The sequence below is a fragment of the Eschrichtius robustus genome, chromosome 11, assembly GCF_028021215.1.
Source record: "Eschrichtius robustus isolate mEscRob2 chromosome 11, mEscRob2.pri, whole genome shotgun sequence".
NCBI classification, from domain to species: Eukaryota; Metazoa; Chordata; class Mammalia; order Artiodactyla; family Eschrichtiidae; genus Eschrichtius; species Eschrichtius robustus.
In genome coordinates this window covers 101,906,612-101,927,207 of record NC_090834.1, presented here as the reverse complement: position 1 = coordinate 101,927,207, position 20,596 = coordinate 101,906,612, and the positions used below count along the sequence as shown (strand labels likewise).

The 20,596-nt window shown below is 49.7% G+C and overlaps 1 protein-coding gene across 3 annotated transcripts; it reads left to right on the top strand.

The window, feature by feature from the left end:
- The first annotated feature begins 1,750 nt into the window (after nt 1-1,750).
- SLC43A3 (solute carrier family 43 member 3) lies at nt 1,751-18,988 on the top strand. Of its 3 annotated transcripts, none has more exons than XM_068554818.1 (13): nt 1,751-1,840; nt 2,919-3,285; nt 3,660-3,789; nt 6,346-6,392; nt 8,774-8,850; nt 9,075-9,167; nt 10,292-10,431; nt 11,534-11,628; nt 12,681-12,854; nt 13,080-13,199; nt 16,538-16,724; nt 17,362-17,485; nt 18,102-18,988. In XM_068554818.1, the coding sequence occupies exons 2-13, from the start codon at nt 3,102-3,104 to the stop codon at nt 18,201-18,203; spliced, it is 1,473 nt and encodes a 490-aa protein (XP_068410919.1). In that variant the 5' UTR covers nt 1,751-1,840; nt 2,919-3,101; the 3' UTR covers nt 18,204-18,988. The 3 variants fall into 3 exon arrangements, with proteins under 3 accessions (XP_068410919.1, XP_068410920.1, XP_068410918.1); XM_068554819.1 differs by lacking the exon at nt 1,751-1,840 and adding an exon at nt 2,085-2,225; XM_068554817.1 differs by lacking the exon at nt 1,751-1,840 and adding an exon at nt 2,085-2,269.
- The last annotated feature ends 1,608 nt before the right edge of the window (nt 18,989-20,596 follow it).

The following is a 20,596-nucleotide window of genomic DNA, read 5'->3' as shown; positions in this document are numbered from 1 at the left end:
TTTCCCCCCCATCAATTAATTTTTTTTAAGAAAAGACTTATTTTCTCTAATGTCCCATTAGCCGATGTGAAGTCTGGGAGTGTTAAAGCACTCCCAGAGTGACTTTGGGCAAGTTCCTCTGAAGACCCCTCCCAAGGCTGCTTCTCTGGCTCTGTTTGCATACCTGGACCCTGGAGAACCCAGTACTATCCATAGGCAGTCTGGCTACTGCCTACCATACCTTCATCAACCCATCTCATATTTCTTTTGTGACAATTCATGTAATTAATCAGCCTTATCTTACAGGTGGGGCTTCCAAAAGGCTGGCCTGGGGCTATATAACTCGTGAGTACCGGATATAGGATCAGAGCCACCCCTATTCTATACAGCCCGTGCTTGGGTGGTTACACTTTATCCTTTGTGTTTTTGTAGCAATCTGGAAAATACTCCCTGGTTCTGGTTTTCCACTGTCCTAATCTCTTAATTCTTCTACATTAAAAAAGAAAGGTGGGTTTGGAATAGCTTGAGTCCCTGGGCCCCAGGAGGAATCCAGGAGGCTGGGCTTGGGGAGCTGTAGACTGCATTGAATATACAAGCAGCTCTCCCCCAGATTCAGCTTTCTATACGGGGAAATGGCCACGGAAGCCATTAGTTCACTCGCTCTGGGCCAGAATGAGAGCAGCGCCGCTGGTTCAGCTGGCTAGTTCATGCTGATCACGAGCTCCGACGGGCAATTATATATGTCTTTGATTAATAAAAAATGGAGCAATGAATGAATATTTAATCAATAAAGTCTGGCAGGTTGACTCTTTCAGAACCTGGGCTGGGGGTGAGGCAGGGAGTAATCAAAGGGGTCCTTGGTGGCGAAAAGGCAGAGCACCACGCCAGGGGGTGGTTTCTGGAAAGCTGTTGTGGACTGGAAAAAAAAAAAAAGCACAACCTAAAAGTTGTGAGCTATGCTTTATTCGGGGACCTTCCTGAGGACTATAGCCTGGGAGGCAGCCTCTCGGCTCTGAGAAACTGTTCCAAAGAGGTCAGGGAGGAGTCAGATATCTAAACGTTTTTGCTGGAGAAACAACAACAACAACAATAACAATAACAGCCCATGTAGTCAGACAGGAAAAGATTACTGCCAATCACAAAAACAGACATCTCGAGTTCATGATTTTAGCGTTTTTCTAAGTATGGGAAGAGGCAAGCATCTTGGCGTATTGAAGTTATTCCTGCATAAGATCTTAACTGGGACTTCCCTGGTGGCACAGTGGTTAAGAGTCCGCCTGCCCAGGCAGGGGACAAGGGTTGAAGCCCTGGTCCGGGAAGATCCCACGTGCCGCGGAGCAACTAAGCCCATGCGCCACAACTACTGAGCCCCTGCGCCACAACTACTGAAGCCCGCGCGCCTAGAGCCCGTGCTCCTCAACAAGAGAAGCCACCGCAATGAGAAGCCCGCGCATCACAACGAAGAGTAGCCCCTGCTCGCTGCAACTATAGAAAAGCCCGGCGCAGCAACGAAGACCCAGCGCAGCCAAAAATTAAAAAAAAAAAAAAAAAAAAAAGATCTTAACTATCTAGGGCCAGAATCCTGTTTTCTCCTTCCTGAATTTCCCTCAGGGTGCACCGTCTGGTCGGCCGCAGGTAGTGGAATGGCAGGCAACACAGTCACTGAACGGCCAGGCACCATTTTTTTTTTTTTTCCTGTCTGCACTGTCTAGTTCCGGCTCTTGGTTCTCTTACTCTGTGTTGGGATTTGCTGGCAGCGCTAGGAGCATGAGATCAGGAGAAAGGATTGAGCTCCTGGGCAAATGGGGAGAAACATATTCTGTGCCCACCCGCGTGGTCCCGGTAGAGCACAAGGAAGAAGGTGTGTGTGTGTGTGTGTGTGTCTGCAGGTAAGCCGTCTGTGTGTGTGCTGCGACTGTGTGATCTTTTCCGTCGGGCTGCCTGTCTGTGCGCAACAGAACTAAAACTATCTCGGTCAGGGGAGGAAGGAGGGGCAAAGGAGCTGAGAGGCTGCAAGAAGATCAAGAGAGGGAAACAGATGCTGCTGGGGTTAGAGTGACAGGAGGGAAGGTCTCAGGGCGTGGTCAAAAAGAGCACGGGATTGTGAGAGCTGGAGAAGAAGGAAGTGATGGAGAGTGGGTCGCGGAGGACCTCTCTGGCCCCGCCCATCCCGGCCCTTCCGGGATCTCTGGGGGCGTGGAGGGTCTGGGAGGGGCGAGTGGAGGCGCGAATCTAAACCTCGCAAGGTACGCTGCGGCTAGCCCTGAGAGCTCCGCGAGGAGGCCAGCGGGTAGGAAGCGTCTCGGGGCCGGGGCCGGGGCCGGGGCCGGGGCCGGGGGTGCGGGCGGCGGGGCCGCGGGGACGAGGCGAGGGGCTCTGTGGCTGGGCAGACCTCGGGGCGCCCCTGCTGGGAGGGCCGCTAACCACGTGCTGGAGGGGGAGCGGGTGGGGGTGGGGAGCGCTTTCCTGGCAGATGGTGATGCGAGGAGGGGCGCTGGGAAGGGGGTTATTGGGAGTCCTAGCCGAGGGTCACGGAGGATCGTGTGGAGGTGGGGATATTTTTGCCCTTAGACTGGCCTGCGACGTGACTAACCAGACCATGTGACCTTGGGAAGTTGACAAAGTCCTCTGAGCTTTTGTCAGTGAACTGAAGATAAGAAAACACCCACTTTGCCAAGTTATTGTGAGGCTTTGTGAGGACCTGTGTAAAGTCCCTTACCCCCTGTTCCTGGCTCACAATTGCTGTTGTTATTTTAGTGGCCCGTCTCCAGAACTGGGGCTCAGTTCCAGCTTCCCGACCTGTTGCCAGCTGTGGGATGGGGAGGCATTTGCAGCTGTTTCTAACACCTGGCCTCTTTGTCTATCCCACAGAGAACCTTTGTCCACCGCTACCTTTCCCACAGCCCTGTGTACCAAGCAGCCTCTGCCTTATTTTACAGGATCCAGGGAATCGCCCACTGATGGTTTTCACCCAGGCCTGAAACAGCCAGCACCAGAGAGCCACCTGAACAGAAGCGCCTGCCAAAGGAATTTACCAAGTGCTCGAAAGCCGGGCTTTGCCGCTCCTGTGGTCAGCCCAGGAGGCCACCAGTGGGATTTGAGGATCGGCTCCACCTCGGACCATGCAGGGCCAGAGGCTGCCCCTTCGTGTGGCCACCCTGATGACGGGGCTGCTGGAATGCCTCGGCTTTGCGGGCGTCCTCTTCGGCTGGGCATCCCTGGTGTTTGTCTTCAAAACAGAACATTACTTCGAGGAGCTGTGTGAACCGAATGCCAGGCTGATGGGCAATGCCACGGGGCTGGATGGTAAGGGAGGAGGGCTTCTCTAGGAAGCTGAGTCTGGTTCCCCAGTGGTGGGAAGGGGTCGGAAGGACTCCACCTCCTGCCTCCTCTGCCAGCATGTCTATGGTGAGAGGAAGGGAGTGTCAGCTGCCCCTGCCCTCAACCTTGGTCTCGGAGGTCCCCGGGGAGGGAAGTACCGGCTCCCAAGAGGTAATTAGGGGCAGTCACGTCTCCACTTATCTAAGGGAGAACTTATTCTACCAGGCAAGCTGTCCGAGATGGAAGAGGCTGCCCTGGACGGGAGCCAGGCTGGGTGCCGGCCTGGCAGGAAGGCTGGGATGGATGGGAGGTTGGCCCGTCCACCCTGGGCTCTTGAGATCTGCCTTTCTCTCCTCCAGACTGCAAAGCCCAGGACGAGCGCTTCTCACTCATCTTCACCCTGGCATCCTTCATGAACAACTTCATGACGTTCCCCACTGGCTACATCTTTGACCGTTTCAAGACCACCGTGGCCCGCCTCATAGCCATGTGAGTCCCAAGGGGATCTGAACAGGGGTGGGCAAGAGGAATTCTGGCAGCAGCTTTGTTTGGAGGGAGACCCAGGCCAGGCAACTGGGTATCCCTGCCCCAGCAGCCCTGCTAGAAACTGCCCAGGGTGTGGACTCTGTCTCGACCTTCCCTCTTCCCCACACTCCTGCTTCCCTTTCTTCACCTCCTTCCTCTGTTGCACGTGACACTGCATGCTGTATGATATGCTGAATCGAGCAGGAGCCCAGGCCTGCTTCCTGTGAGCCCTGGCCCGGGACAGGGTTATGAAATTAGCAAAGCCTAGAATTGTCACTCTCGGGGCTTCCCTGGTGGCGGTCCAGCGGTTAAGACTCCGCGCTTCCAGTGCAAGGGGCGCCAGTTTGATCCCTGTTGGGGAACTGAGATCCCACATGCCGTGCGGTGTGGCCAATAAATAAATAAAAATAAAAATAGAATTACCACCCTCGCCTTCATGCCAGGGACCTTTGTCCTCATCATACCCGAGTGACTCATTGCCATCCTCCTTACCGCCACCATCACTCCCCAGAAGCTTAGGTAGTAAGGCGTCCTGGGTGTCTCCAGCGGTGGGATTTCAGTTTCCCTCTGACGGGAGGGGAGGCCGTGGGGGTCCATCCCATGCAGACGAGTCACGGAGGGTAAGGGACTTGCTGGCTCCACAGGGTGCCACCGCAGCTGGCCAGGTTCGGTGATAAGCAGCGGCCTGCGGGGAGCTGATAGGACCCAGAGCTGGTGCCTCCCGGGAGGCACGTGAGAGGCTAGCTGTCAGAGGGACTGGAGGGTGGCTGGACCAGGAAACAGCCGGGCAGGAAAGCAAGTCCTTGGCTCTCTAAGCCTTTGGGTGCACGATGACTCTGTCAGTCGCTCTTGGAATTTGGTCACCTGTCTCCTCCTCTTGCCCGTCCTTCTTTGCCCACTCCCTCTTCTCCAGCCTTTAGTGTGTTAAGAAAAACCCAGTCTTCCCACCCGTGTTTCTCCTTTACTTTTACACAGAACTCTGCACTTCTGGTCACCAAATGTGTGGGAGCCTTTCCCACACCAGGCAATACTGTGGCACCAGCTGGGTGTCCTATCATTTAACTCAATTCTGACACTGTCTACCTGGAGATATAGCATCAGATCCCACAGGTTAAGGGCTCTCAGTCCCACCAGACTGCCCTCCACCTCAGATGCCAATTGCAAGTGGTAGGTCCCCAGTTTACCCACAACTTCAGCTGCAAACCTGGGATTCCTGTGACCTCCTCCCCCTTGGATTCAGTTATTTGCTAAAGGGCTCGCAGAACTCAGGGAAACACATATACCAGTTTATTAAAGGATATGATGAAGGATACAGATGAACAGCCAGATGAAGAGACACATAGGGTGAGGTCAGGGAGGGTCCCGAGCCCAGCATCTCTTCTGTCCCTGTGGAGTTAGGGTGCCGCACCCTCCTGGTCCATGGCTGTGTTCCCCAACCTGGGAGCTCCCCAAACTCCATACCCTTAGGATTTTATGGAGGCTTCCTCATGTAGGCATGATCAATTATTAACTCCATTTCCAGCCCCTCTCCCCTCTCTGGAGAAGTCGGGGGCAGGGCTGAAAATTCCAAGCATCTAATTATGGCTGGTCTTCCTGGTAAGCAGCCCGCATCCAGGACCCATCCAGGGTCACCTCATTAGAATGAAAGATGCTCCTAGTTCTCTTATGTAGGAATTTATAAGGGTCTTAGGAGCCCCGTGTCAGGGACTGCGGACCTGGACCAAATATGTATTTCTTATTATAAATCAGAATGTCACACTTAAGCACTGCTTTTATTACCCCATGCCTCTAAGAGAGTCCCATAACCTTGGGATCGTGGTCCTTAAACAATAACATCGTAGAACTTTAAGCTTAGGGCCTAGATCAGTCAGTCCAATCATCTCTTTTTTTTTTTTTTTTTTTAAATGGTTAGATTCTGTTTTTTTTTTTTTAATTTTTTTAAATTGGGGTACAGTTGTTTTATAATGTTCTGTTAGTTTCTACTATACAGCGAAGTGGAGTTCCCTGTGCTCTACAGTAGTTTCTCATTAGGTATCTGTTTTATACATATTAGTGTATATATGTCAATCCCAATCTCCCAGTTCATCCCACCACCCCCCCCCCCCTTCCCCCGCTTGGTGTCCATACGTTTGTTCTCTACGTCTGTGTCTCTATTTCTGCCTTACAAACAGGTTCATCTGTACCATTTTTCTAGATTCCACATATATGCGTTAATAAGTGATATTTGTTTTTCTCTTTCTGACTTACTTCACTCTGTATGACAGTCTCTAGGTCCATCCACAAACATCTCTTCATAGAAGAGGCTGCTGAGGCCCAGAGAAGGGCAGTGCCTTGCCCAAGGTCACACAGCAAGAGGAATTAGAACTCAAGATTATGATTTGTAAATGAGGCACTAACCCCTTTCTTCAAGGGCTTGGCTGGTTGGGACTTCTAGGTGGGAGGACCTTGGCTCCACGCACCCTGCCCCTCCAGCTTTCTCTCTTGTTGACCGCATTCTCCATCTGCCGTTCTGTGTTCCAGATTTCTCTACACCAGCGCCACGCTTACCATAGCCTTCATCTCTGCAGGTGAGTGCCGTCGGGAGGGATACAACCTCAGGGGCAGCTGGTGGATGGGCAGGTGCAGAAGGTAATGGGCAGGATGCACTGACCCCCACAGTTATTCAGAGATCCACAAACTTTTCAGCTGGAAAGAGTCCTTGAGAGAGTTATTGCTGGTCTATAAAAACAGTTTAGTCTAGTGAGACATGCAAAAAATAAGGACAGTGGAGGGGTTGCTTCAGAGAGAAGACTTTATTCAAAAGATTACATCCTTCCTTCTGTTATGTATTAAATGTCCTCTCTCTCTCTTTTTTTTTTTTAATGAAATGATAATATGAATGGCAGTTTTTGAAAATATCCTGACTTAGCCGGGTACAAACTGCTAACTCTAGTGTAGTCAGAAGTTTTCTTTTCAAATTTTACTGGTCTATAAGTGTCTAAAATTCCCAAAGTCTGGGAATTTCAGTCTGGTGTATTCCCCACTTCCTCCATTATGTAGAGGAGAAAACAGGTCAGAGAGGGACCCTTCGCAAAGACTAGCCAAAGGCCACAGAGCAAGTTAGTGGGAAGGGGTCCTGGGACCCTGGCTGTGCTCTTTGCTAGCATCTCAGTTATAGAGGCCAAGAGATGCTTTCCAGTATTCCTCCCCAGTGTCAGATCACGTGGCTCAGTTTTGGGGTTAGGAAGTAAAAGTACCTAACTCTCCTGTGTCTAGTACCTGTGCTGAAGCTGTTACTTCATTTGTGTTCAGTGAACGCAGGCTGACTGAGGGTCTCTGTCTGAGCAGATCTCATGAGGTAGCCTGGCACCTCAAGCCAGTTATTTTAAAACCACTCTGCTCATCAAACTGTCTTCTTACCTAAAAGCCTAAACATGATTTTCAAGTGGCTGAATGTGGAGGTGATGGCTGGGTATGTTTGACTCACATTTGTGAATCACTGGAGTCACAATATTCCCTTTCCCTCTAAAATAGGGCTTTTTGGTTTTGGAAAAAGCATGCTATTGTGAAAGGAATCTCAACCAACCTTTAGTGCATTTGAAGACGTACCTTTTATAGAGACAGAAATTGAATGGTAAAGAGTGTGAATGCTCTAAAATGAGCAGGTTTACAGTGCTTCTCAAGGTATGGAACAAAAGTTACTAGGATAATAGTTACTTTGGAGAATATTCTTAGGAAGCACACATGTGCTGCATTAACATTGAATCACCTGGTGGGAGAGTTACTCCCTTTTTATTTCTCATTCAGCCCTCTGATTTCATGCATGAGAGTCTTGGTTTGGGGCTGGGATGATTTTAACACTATGACAAGAGCAAGTATCAGGCTTTGAACATTCTGAAGTTTAATAACAGTGTTTTCATTGTATTTATTTTTGCAGTTACCTCCTATTCACAACAAGCAACACAAGTTGCTTTTCATTTATACTAGCGATATAAAGTTTTCTCTTTTTTTGGCCGTGCCACAGTGGCTTGTGGGATCTCAGTTCCCCGACCAAGGATTGAACCTGGGCCACGGCAGTGAAAGCCCAGAATCCTAACCACTAGGCCACCAGGGAACTCCCAATATAAAGTTTCATTTAAAAATAATAGATTTCTTTTGGATAAAAGTGAGTCAACTTAAAAAAACATTTTTTTTAGCAAATAAGACAGGTGTGGGTTATGGCCCAAATCATGAAGGTGGGCAGAAAGAAGGCTGTGACTTGGGAAAGACTAATTTACAGAGGGCTCCCTAGTCCTGGGCACTTTAGTTGTTTTTAGTTCTGCTTTCTTACCCAACACTTGCCAGACCTGTTAGAATGATTTTTTTGCATGTCAGTCTTTCCAAGGGCAAGAAGTATTTATTCATCCTGCATTTCCAGTGCCAAGCACAGTGCCTGGCACAAAGGAAATGCTCAAAGTTTAATGAACAAAAGAGAGACACTCAGATCTCACAGCGCCTGGTGAGGTGGGAAGAGCAGGGACTGTTATTCCCATTTATCAGATGAAATGACTGAGTCCCAGATTCAAAATCTAGCTCAAAACAGTGAATTAGAGGCTGGGCTCAGGGACTGAATCCAGGCTTCTCTCCCCCACAGTGTCAAGGATGAATAGAGAGGCTGCTTGTGGTTTAATGAGGGAAGGGGGCGGTGGGTTGAGTCGTGCCTCTCTCTGTAGACATCCACCCTGCCAGAGACCAAGGGTCATCTTTGATGAGGAAGAGGGTGTCTCAGGAGACCTCTGCAGGGTCCCTCCGCAGGGGCACGTGAAGGAGCCTTGACCAGGACCCTAAGATCCTTGGAGGATGCTGGGAGGCTGCCTAGAATTGGGGTCCTGAGCCCAGGATTGTAGGGAGCAGGTGGGGGCCAGGGTTCGGGGCTGCATGTTTGGGTTGCACTGTGACACCTCCCCATCTCTGTCTTGGATTGTTCCAGACTCAGCTGTGCTGCTCTTCCTGGCCATGCCCATGCTTACCGTGGGAGGAATCCTGTTTCTGATCACCAACCTGCAGGTGTGAGCCTGCCCTCATCACAGGCACCTGGCCGGAGGTTGGGGCGGGTGGAGGGAGGGAGAAGCACTTTGCTACATTGGCTGCCTCTGATGGGGTTGGCCCAAGCCAGGGTGGTAGCTCCTGGGGTGGAGGGTAGGTCTGGGTATGAGGGCCTGACACTTGCCGGGTGCACAGGAAAGATTTCACGGATAAATAAGTGATTCAGGCTGATCGTGTGTTCTCAGATCGGGAACCTATTTGGCAAACACCGCTCAACCATCATCACCATGTACAATGGAGCATTTGACTCTTCCTCGTCAGTCTTCCTTATCATTAAGGTAAAAGATAGCAATAGCCCATGTTTATCTCCCCTGCTGCTGGGGAGCACCAGGCATCCATAATCAGCCTCCAGGGTGGAAGGCAAGAGCCTGGGCCAAGACTCATTCTTAGAAACAGGTTTCAGCCCCTATTTTTTTTTTTTAAATTAATTAATTAATTAATTAATTAATTTTTGGCTGTGTTGGGTCTTCGTTTCTGTGCGAGGGCTTTCTCTAGTTGTGGCAGGCAGGGGCCACTCTTCATCGCGGTGCGCGGGCCTCTCACTATCGCGGCCTCTCTTGTTGCGGAGCACAGGCTCCAGACGCGCAGGCTCAGTAGTTGTGGCTCACGGACCTAGTTGCTCCGCGGCATATGGGATCTTCCCAGACCAGGGCTCGAACCCGTGTCCCTTGCATTAGCAGGCAGATTCTCAACCACTGTGCCACCAGGGAAGCCCCAGCCCCTAATTCTTACGCTGACTTTTTGTATGATGAAATACACCCAGGGACTTCCCTGGTGGTCCAGTGGTTAAGACTCCACACTTCCAAAAAAAAAAAGACTGCACTTCTACTGCAGGGGACGGAGGTTCGATCCCTGGTCAGGGAACTAGGATCCTGCTAGCTGCGCGGCAACCCCACCTAACATAAAGTTTTCCATGTTAACCATTTTTAAGTGTACAGTTCAATGGCATTAAGTTCATTCATGTTGTTGTACAACCATAACCGCCATCCATCTCTAGAACTCTTCTCCACCCTGTAAAACTGAAACTCTGTGCCCATTAAACAATAATCCCCATTGTGGGTACCCCCCCATCTCCCCCTTGCCCCTGGCAGCCACTGTCTTATTGTCTATTTCTGTGAATTTGACTACTGTAGGTACCTCATAAGTCATATAGTATTTGTCCTTCCGTGACTGGGTTATTCCATTTAGCGTAATGTCTTCAAGGTTTATCAATGTTGTAGCAGGTGTCAGAATTTCCTTCCTTTTTAAGGCTGAATAATGTTCCATTGTATGTATGTGCCACATTTCCTTTATCCATTCATCCGCAGATGGATACTTGATTTGCTTCCACCTTTCGGATGTTGTGAATAATGCTGCTGTGAACGTGGCTGTTACACTGACCTTTCCTCTCCTTTTTCTGCAGCTCCTTTATGAACAGGGCATCAGTCTCAGGGCCTCCTTCATCTTCATCTCTGTCTGCAGTGCCTGGCATGTTGGGCGTACTTTCCTTCTGATGCCCCGGGGGCACATCCCCTACCCGCTGCCCCCCAACTACAGCTACGGGTAAGGACTATGAGCTGGTGATGGTGTGCCCAGAACCTCTCATCTCACCTGGAGTAGGAAGCAGGGATGGGACAGACATGGTAAGGCAGCGGAAACCTGTCCCAGGAGAGGAGGACTAGACCAGGGATGTATTAGTTAGCTACTGCTGCATAACAAACTACCCCAAAACTTAATGGCCTAAAACATTAAGCATTTATTATTTCCACAAGTCTATGGGTAGCTGGCTAGTTCTACTGATCAGGGAGCTACTTGGATGATCTTGACAAGGCTTCTCATGCCTCTGATCATCTGGTGGGCTAGCTGGGGGCTGGCTGGTCTAGGATGGCCTTACTCACATGGGGTTTGTCTGGCCATTTGGAGTGGCAGGGATTTCTGGGTCACATGGCTTTTATCCTTCCACAGGCTAGCTTGGGCTTCTTCACATGGTGGTCTCAGGGTTCCAAGATAAATGCCAAAATGCACAAGGTTTTTTCAGTTTTAAGCTTAGAATTGTCACAACATCACTTCTGCTGGGTTGTCTTGGCTGAGCAGCTCACAAAGCCAGCCCAGATGGAGGGGACAGGGAAATAGTCAGAGCTGTATTGCAAAGGGTGGAGAACAGAGGAGGGGAAGAAATGGGACTGTTTTTGCCGCCACTCATCAAAGCAGTAGAGAGAGGGCATTTGTTTGCTGTTTGGCAGCCCCATGTGCTCTGATTTCATCTCACAGTAGTCCTGAGATACACATACTTATCTCCAGTTTCCAAATGGGAACAAGGAGGCTCAGAAGAGTTAGGTCTGAGCCATGTTGCACAGCCCCAGGAAGAGGCAGAGCTGGGGTTTGAACCCAGGCCTGTCCTATTCTTCCTGCACTTCAGTGGTTCCCAAACATTGCTACATATTAGAATTGCTGGGATTACTTGGAGATCTTTAAAAAATACGGGAGCCTGTCTCCCATGCCCAGACATTCTGATTTAATCGGTCTGGGCTGTGACTTGGGCATTGGGGTTGTGAAAAGGTGATTCCAATGTATAGCGAAATGTACTATCCCCAACCCACCAGCCTGAATCTGAGGCTCAGCTCACAATTTTTGGGTCAGGCTGATGGGGCTTCTGTTTCCACAGCCTGTGCTCTGGGGATGGCCCCGGAGAGGAAGAGAAGAAAACGGTTGAGTCCCAAAAGCTGGAGCTTTCAGAGGAGTTCATTTCACCAAAGAAAGGTGAGCCCTACTGGTTAACCCATTTCCGCTCCAGAACGTGGCCTTTCCCCGCAGCCAACTTGGTTGCTCACCTCCAGAGCTTTCCCAGGGACTCAGAATCAGGAAAGGTCAGGTAGGGAAAAGGCCTGCAGGATCTTCTCAACCCCCTCAGTTTACAGGCGGTCTAGAGAGGGGCAAAATTTTTGTCTCATCTCTCCTTTTTGTCCCCTTTTTCTTTCTCATCTCATCATACCCCTTCCCCTCGCAGCCAGTCTTCCATCATTTGCCTTCCCTTCCCCCCACTCCTAAGTCTGCCTTATTTGTCCCCATTTCTGCAGGTCCCCTGGGTCTGCCCTCTCTCATTGTCCCATCTCCATCACTGCCTCCTTTCTCTCCTCTGTCTGTTTTGGGTCTTTGGTTATAAACATCACAAACCACTGCTGGTTAAGGTAGAAACGAGAACAGGATTCTGGGAAGTTCACAAAAGCAAGGGCAAAGTGCACTTGCCAGGCTCCATCCAGGAAGAGTAGAACCAGGATGCCTCTGGGGGCCCCAGTCTAAAATCACAGCCAGTCTGCCTCTCGAGGAGAATGATCAAATGGGTCAGCCTTGGGTGAGGCATGGAACGCTTAATTCACAGTCCCATCTGGACCGTGAAGAATAGGGCAGGGGGAGATTTCCAGAGGAGACTCAGGATCCTGGTACTGAAAGAAAAGAAGGGGATATAGATCAGCTGAAATACTAGCTGTCCGCCGCGAACCCTCATCTCTAACTTTCTCCTCTCGTCTTTCTTTTCATCATCCTGGCTGAGAAAGATCAGGAAAGTGTTAGTGCAAGAAGCGTCATTGAGTCCAAGCTGCGATAGATCAGATTTCGGCAGGCAGAGGACGTGGGAGGCTCATTCAAGGTGGTGGGGACGGGATGATGCGTCGAGGTGGCGTTGTGCCCAGGAAGGCAAGAAGAGCAGTTGAGCTCAGACCTCAGGCTGTCCCATCAAGACCCCTACACTCTTGCCCATCCCTGCCCCCCAACTTTAATTGTAACTCTTGCCCAAATCTTCCTCTCCCCACCAGAGATCCCAAGAGCAGGGCAGCAGCAGGAACCCCGCTCTTTCCGGAGCTACGCTTTCTCTCGGCGCTTTGCCTGGCACCTGGTGTGGCTGTCTGTGATACAGTTGTGGCACTACCTCTTCATCGGCACCCTCAACTCTCTGCTGAGCAACTTGGCCAGTGGGGACAGGGTACTAGGTATGTGACGAGGCTGGGAGGCAGCACATCTGAGCATCACAGCTGGGGACTTGGAACCTCGAGCCGCGGGGTGCTAAGCTCAGCAGGGCTCTGTGCTCCAGAGAAAGGTCTGAGCAGGGGTGTGGCGAGGAGGGTCAGGCAGGGCAAGGGCCGGGTGGGAGGGTCCTCTCCTGTAAGGCACTCCTGGAAAGTTCTTACTGCCCAACCCCTCTCTGCCCTCTGCAGTCAGCACCTACACAAATGCCTTTGCCATCACTCAGTTCTTTGGAGTGCTGTGTGCCCCCTGGAATGGCCTGCTCATGGATCGGCTTAAATACAAGTACCAGGAGGAAGCAAGAAAGACAGGTGAGACCTGGGCTCCAGGGGACCAGGGAACCAGGAGGGGAGAGATCTTTATTTTCCTCCATGCCCATCTTCTCTTTTCTTCTAAATCCTTTTCTACTTGCATCTGTCCATTTATCCATCCATCACTCATCCATCCATCCATCCATCCATCATCCATCCATCCCTCATCTGTCCATTCATCACCCATCCATCCATCATCTAACCAGCAGTCAATGAGTGCCAATTATATGCCAATCACAGTTCTAGATTCAATAACGGACAGGACAGATATGTCCTTGTTCTCAAGAAGCTGTTCTCAGTCTAGAGAGTGGAGAAATGCCAGTAATCAAGCTTTACAGTCCATGAAGTAAACCTGCAGGGAGCTATGAAACAGAAAGAAAGGCACATAACCTGTTCTGGGTGGGGATGGTATGGGTGTCAGGGAAGGAAGTCTTCCTGGAGGAAGTAGCATCTAAGCCAAGACCTAAAGGAAGAGTAAAGAAGTGAGAAGATGAAGAGGAGGGCCTTGGGAGAGTGGCCCAGGAGTACAGAGGAGTCAAGGTGGTGAAGGGGAGAGTGAAACATTGAGGAATCTGAGGAATCCCAGAAAGTGATTCGGGCTGGCCAGGGCACAGAGGGGTGGTAGGGAGGGGGCTGGAAAGACGGAGGTAAGAAGGGACAGGCAGTGTTATGCCAAGGAGCTTGGACATGATCCTTGGACAAGAATGGAGGAGCAGGCATGCTGAGGTCTCTCTTTTTTATTTTTTTTTTTGGCCTTGCACCTCACGGCTTGTGGGATCTTAGTTCCCCGACCAGGGATTGAACTTTGGCGTACGCAGTGAAAGCACAGCATCCTAACCGCTGGACCACCAGGGAATTCCCTTTACCCTTGTAGTTTCATCTCTCCCACTCCTCACTTCCGTGAGCTGCTTCTCCTACCGCTGCTGGAGTATTTTAAAACAAATCTCAGACATCAGATCATTTCATCTGTAAATACATCAGTTTGTAGCTCCAGCAAATAAGACCTCTTTTATTTAAATTAAACATCACCATAATATCATCATACGTAAAACAGCCCCTAGTCATTTCTTAGTATCATCTAATAAAGGTAGTCCTGTTCAAATTTCCTTAATGGTCTCAACTATGCCTTTTTATAGTTGGTTTGTTCAGATTCGGATCCATACAGGGGCCACACAATGTACTGATGTGCCTTTCAGATGTTTTTAAGTCCCTGTGTCCCCCACCCCCTTTTTTCCCTTAGTTGTTCATTTATTGAAGGAACTAGGTTGTTTGTCCTGTCAAATTTCCCACATTTTGGATTTGGCATCCTTTTCATGTCATTTAAAAACGTTTCTTTGATTGGGTCTTTCCTGTAAACAGGCAGATTAATATTTTTATTAATATTATTATTTAATATTTTTTGGCAAGAATAATTCAGAGGTGGAGCCGTGGGCTACCTACACGCTCTCGTCAGCAGGCCCTTGGTACCCGTAGTTTTGTTCTTATGATGTTAAGATTGATCAGTGGGTTCAGACATTGTCAGTCTGATCCGCCCATTATAAAAGTTTCCCATCAGCTGCAGGCCTAATGATTTTAACAGCTATTGATGATCGGTGCCTAGACCCATTATTTTATTAGGGTTGCAAAAAGGAGATTTTCTATTTCTGTCTTTCCTTCTGCTTTTAATAGCTAGAATCCCTCTAGAAAGAAAAACTTTCCTTTATTAACTATTTCATTACCCTGAAATAAATGCATGGTTTTTCCTCTATTTACTAGTTTTAGAAAAATGAGTTGGTGCCTTAGAAACTTCCAGGGGTAACCATTCATAGTTTCTCTTTTAAAATCTCATTTTAAATATATTTGACATGTTTCAATCCATTTGTGTCACAATTCTTCTTGATGCTCAAATTATCTCATCTTTGACTATTGGCAACTTTACCAATCCAGTATCTGTGTCCTTAACAAATCTGTGTCCCATTAGTTTTAGAGAGTGTCTTTCCCTTCTGGCACAAGGAGATATTCAGGTCCATTTCATTGGGTATGTTTCCTGGCGCAGACCTGAAACCAGCCATTTCTCCAAATAGCCCTGGGTCCCTTTAAATGAGAAACGGTATTTAAAGACTGCAGTTTGGATGCTAAGGTTTCTAATTCTCCTGGGTTGTCATTGCTTTTAGGCCTCTGAGGTAAGATATACATAATTTTTTGGATGAAAAAATACATCATGAGTATCCACTACTGATATATTTTTTTATTTTCAGTACTGATATTTTAATTCAAATTTTACTTCCTTGATTTTTACATTTGTATCTCTTTTCCTCTGAAAATCATGGTTCCTAAAATACTATAATATATACTATATTAATATATATACTGTATATACATACACTGTATACTATATACACATACTATATATATATATAGTATTTTAAAAATATATTTTATGCATAATTACTGGTTTAGCATCATCAATACTATTAATACTAGTATGATTGCTGCGTGCTGTTTCTCCCTTCCTCCCTCCTTTCTTTCCTTCTTTCCATTCTCATCCTGAGGATACATCCCATAAGAGCTGTCAGTCAAATTACAGTATTTTAAGAGTCACCAACTTGATATAAAGTTATGTTCATTGGTTTCACCTTGGTGGATTTTTTTTTGGAATTGCTTTGCTTGTTTTCTTCCTATTATTTTAATTTTATTTTAAATACATTTGCATATCAAACATTGACATTATTCCTAAGCCGAAACTATGAAACAAGATACAGTCAAAGAAGTTTAGTTTCCTTCTCTGTTCCCTGACCTCCATTCCTTCCCTTGTTAGGTAATTGTTTTTGTTTTTGCTTTTCCTTAAAGACAGACTCTGTATGTATGTACAGTTTTTCTTTCTTAGATAAAAGGCAGCGTATCGCACACGCTGTCCTGCAGCTTTCTTTGTATAACTCTCTGTCCTGGGTTTGTCCCACAGCCAGGCTCCCTCCTCCTGCCTTTAACCGCTGCCTAGTTCTGTTGTGTGACTGCAGCATAGTTGGTGCTGCGTTCCCCTACTGCTGCTGATTTGGTTGGTTTCCAGTCTTTTGCTATTACCCGTGGTGCTACCCAGAGTGTCTGTCTGTGGGTTGAGGGGCCTCCCTGTCAGGAGGTCATTGTGATAATCTATGAGTGAGTGATGCTGGCCTGTAATTAGGATGAGTCGCCGGGGTTGGAAACGAGTGGATACATTTGAATGATATTTAGGAATGATATTTAGGAAGTGAATTATCAGCATTTGTTGATGGACTGGAGATGGGGCATGCGTGGAGAGAGGGTTCAGGATGACCCCCCTGCGGGCATCCATGCAGCCTCTGCTCTTCCCTTTGGCCCAGGTTCCTCGGCCTCGGCGGCGGCCCTGTGCTCAACAGTGCCTTCGCTGGTCCTGACGTCTCTGCTGTGCCTGGGCTTCGCCCTCTGCGCCTCCATCCCTGTCCTCCCCCTGCAGTACGCCACCTTCATCCTGCAAGTGATCAACCGCTCCTTCCTCTACGGGGGCAATGCTGCCTTCCTCACCCTCGCGTAAGTGGGCTCTTGGTATGCGTCACGTGACGGGGGCACCCTTGGGGCAAAGGGAGGTGTGCTGGGGGCAAAGAAATCAGGAGGTGAGGACCAGAGGTGGCCAGAGGAGGCACACAGCGTCTGGGAGCAGGTATAGAGGAGGTGGAGGCTGGTGGGAGGGTTAGAGCCTTCATGTACATGAAAGCTCTTCATGTCTGCTCCCCGCTGCCTCTGTTGTCTACCCTGTGAACTCCTATTCACCCTCCAAAGCCCACTTCTGTTCCAGCTCTCCCAGGGAAGAGTAGAAAGAAAGCGTCTTTCTTTCCTTGTGCCTCTCTATTCTTGCTTCCTCTGATAGTGCATGCATCATCTAGCATATAGTGGAATTATTCATGTGTCTTTTCCTTGAGACCTCCCGGGTCACAGCCTGTGTCTGGGTCCCTGCTGTTTCCCCGGGATCGAGCACGGTGCCATCTCTTTGCTCTGTCGTTTGAAAGCCTAAGCAAAGGTGAAGGAGGGGAGCTGTGTGGGTGTGGGTGGATGAAGGCAGGCTTAGGCTGGGGGAGTAGGGGGCTGACCAAGGCCCACCAAAGCCAGGCCCCTACATGGAGGGAGGGTCCCCAGAGCTCACTGGAACCTCGTTTGTCTCTCTGCCCAGGTTCCCTTCAGAGCACTTTGGCAAGCTTTTTGGGCTAGTGATGGCCTTGTCGGCTGTCGTGTCTCTGCTCCAGTTCCCCATCTTCACCCTCATCAAAGGCCCCCTCCAGAATGACCCGTTCTATGTGAGTACTGTGGCCGGTTGGGGGACCCTGGCCTTAGACCAGCAAGGATGTCCAGATTGGGGCAACTGTGTTGGTCCCCAGCAGGGGGCGCCCCCAACCTGGCTGGGGTGGCCTGGGTGTGGTCCCTGCAGGAGCATTTCTTCACATGGGTACATCCTTGGTCTTGCTTCTCAAACTGGGGTCAGTGGGAGTACCCTGCCTTGTGCTGGGGGTGGGGGTGGGGTCCCTGAAGCCAAAGGGTTAACGTGGCACAGCTTCCCAGGTCACTGAATACTCTCTAGGCCTCTGTTTTTTCATCTGTGTGATGGGCATTGGGACTTCCCTAGCGGTCCAAGGGTTAAGACTCTGTGCTTCCACTGCAGGGGGCGAGGAGGGTTCAATCCCTGGTCAGGGAACTAAGATCCCACATGCCACGGGGTACGGCCAAAATAAAAGGCATAATATAATATTCCCCTACCCCGCACCCACCCTGCTGCATGGGGCAGAATGGAAAATAACCAAGAGTCCATCCCAGAGGGCACCACTGGGTCTGAGTGGAAAGTAGAGGATAAACCAGGCAGAATTCTGGTCCCTCCACTAGTGGTGGACTTGGCCTCACTGCTTTCTCTCCCTCCAGGTGAATGTGATGCTGGCGCTCGTCACTCTTCTGACGTTCGTCCACCCCTTCCTGGTGTACCGGGAGTGCTGGCAGAAAGAAAGCACCCCTGGGGTCGCCTAGTTCAGAAGCCCTCACTTTTCAGCCCTGAGGATGTGTCATCTTCCTTCACCTTTGAGCACCCCGTGTCCAGAAAGACTTTGCCCACCCAGGCTACTTGTATAAAGTAGCCATTATTTTTTCTTAAAACGAAAAGACATATTTAACTGTCTACCAAGCTTTCTTATCGGCAAGACAAGAAGCAAAGTCACGTGGAAGTTCTTAGTTTCAGGGTAGGAAGCGCGTGGCCCTGGCAGATGCTTGGCCCGAGGTGGGGTGATGTGATGGGAGGGTGTATCCCCTGCTTCTCCGGGCCTCTTTGTCTCTGAAGCCCATGTGTGCCTGGGCCCTGTGCTGCCGGGTAAGTTTCCAGGTGAAGAGTGAGGTTGTCGTGGCCTCAGCTTTGCCCCCCTGGCATTCAGAAGTGGCACCCAGCTCTCCGTCAGAGCCCCAGCCTTGTTAGGGAATGAGCCTGGGGAGAAAGGAAGCAGACCGGGTGGGGTGGGGGGCCCCGGGCTGAGTCCCGGCTCTCCCGCTGATGCTGAGTGACCTTGAGCGGACCCTTCTCCCCGCCGAGCATCAGTTTTCCCACCTGTAGAAGGAGAGGGTCTTGGAGTTGGAGGTTCTTTCTGGAGTTCACGTTCTGGAAGGTTTTAAGAACAGTGACAAAGAGTTAGGCCACCCGAAGGGCCTTGGGAACCAGCTAGCCTGCTTGACCAAAGGATTTCTGATGAAGCCTTTTTGGGCATGTTTTCCTCTTCAAGAAGGGAGATGATTATTTACTTTGGGTATTATATAAAAATGTCCTCTGGGGAATCGTTTTATAATATATTGAATTATATATTAAATAGTTTTATTTAAAAAATAAAGCCTTTCTGCCTAAGGCAACAGCTGCTCCGCCTCGGCAGGCTTCGGGGCTCTTGCGATGTGCACGCCTGCGTGCCTGCGTGTTCCTGTCCCAGCCCCAGCCTTGGGGAGTGGATGCAGGGCTGGAGTGGAGGAATCCTGGCGCGGCAGCTGGACCCAGAGGTGGGGCAGGAGCCCTCAGACTGCGATCTGGCCACCTGGTCCTGGGCCCTGGGCTTGAGGACCCCCAGCAGTCCCTTCCCTTGCCTCCTCTTTCTGTCCACCCCACCCCTCCCCCTACTGCAACGCTCCCCCGCCCCTCCCCGACCCCCCCACAAACTAGAAACGCTAGATGGAATCCGAAAGTCTGGTGTGAGTCTTCAGTTCTGCCTTTCAGCGGCCAGGCAAGTCCCTTAGCCGCTCGCAATCACAGCGTCCTCACCTGCACCCCTGAGGGCGATTGTGAGAATTTAAGGTAATTTCTACTGCCTAGCACGCAGTGAGAGCACTTGAGCATTTGCTCCTTTGTTTACTGATGACCAGAGAGGAGGTAGGTAGCAAAGGGGGATAAGGTGAGGGACCGGGTGGGCGAGACGGGAGAATCTGGAACACACCAGGTGTTTTATTTGTTTTATTCCTTTTAGCCAGGAGAGGACTGAGGGGGAGGGGCTGGCAGGCGGATTCGTTCATTCATTCAATAAATGTTTATTGAGCTGCTGCATCAGGCATAGGACAAAGCCTATAGTCCAGCCTGGCAATCCAGGCGGTCAGCAATGTGATACCAACCTCTCCCCTGCCCTCTTCACCTCCCACCTTCAGGGACACAGAACTCATCCCTGGGGACCCAGGTTTCTGGTTTAGGATCTGTGAGCACACCAGTTCCTCTGCACTGGGGGCTCACCCTGTCTCTGCCAGAGAAATCTGCCTGGTCCACTGGGGTCCTGCTCAAAATGTCATCTCCTGTAAAAACCTTTCCTTGGGCTCTCCAGCAGCTCTGAGTTCCTAGGCCGTGGTCACACCCTTCCTGGAGACGCCCCTGCCATGACCACCTCTCCTCCCTTCAACAGGGAACTCCAGGAAGCAGCATCTGGGTCTCACTAGGCTCAGGGACTAGTGCCTGGTTGCCATGCACGTGGTGCCAGTTAGGGCTTGTTGGAAGAATGATCACTGAATGAGTGGATTCTTTCTTGTTCTGGCTTCAGAACAAGAACTGGAAGGAGAGAGCATAGCACACGGGGTGGGGTGGGGCAGTATGAATTGGGAGCCAGGCCAACCCTTTTGGCATCCCAGCTCTGTCACTAGTGTGACCTTGGATGGACCACTTCTCCTCTACATCTCAGTTAATTTATCAGTGTGATTGGAGAAATAGACCTGCCTCCCTGGACTAGATTAGAAATTAGGTCAAGTGCCTAGCACATGGTAGGTACTTAACAGATCAAAGCTATCATTACAGTTAATATATTAAATTCAAAAGGATGCCTAATACCATGGATAAATAAAATGTGGTATGTCCATACAATGGAATATTATTTGGCGATACAAAGGAATGAGGTATTGATACATGCTACCAT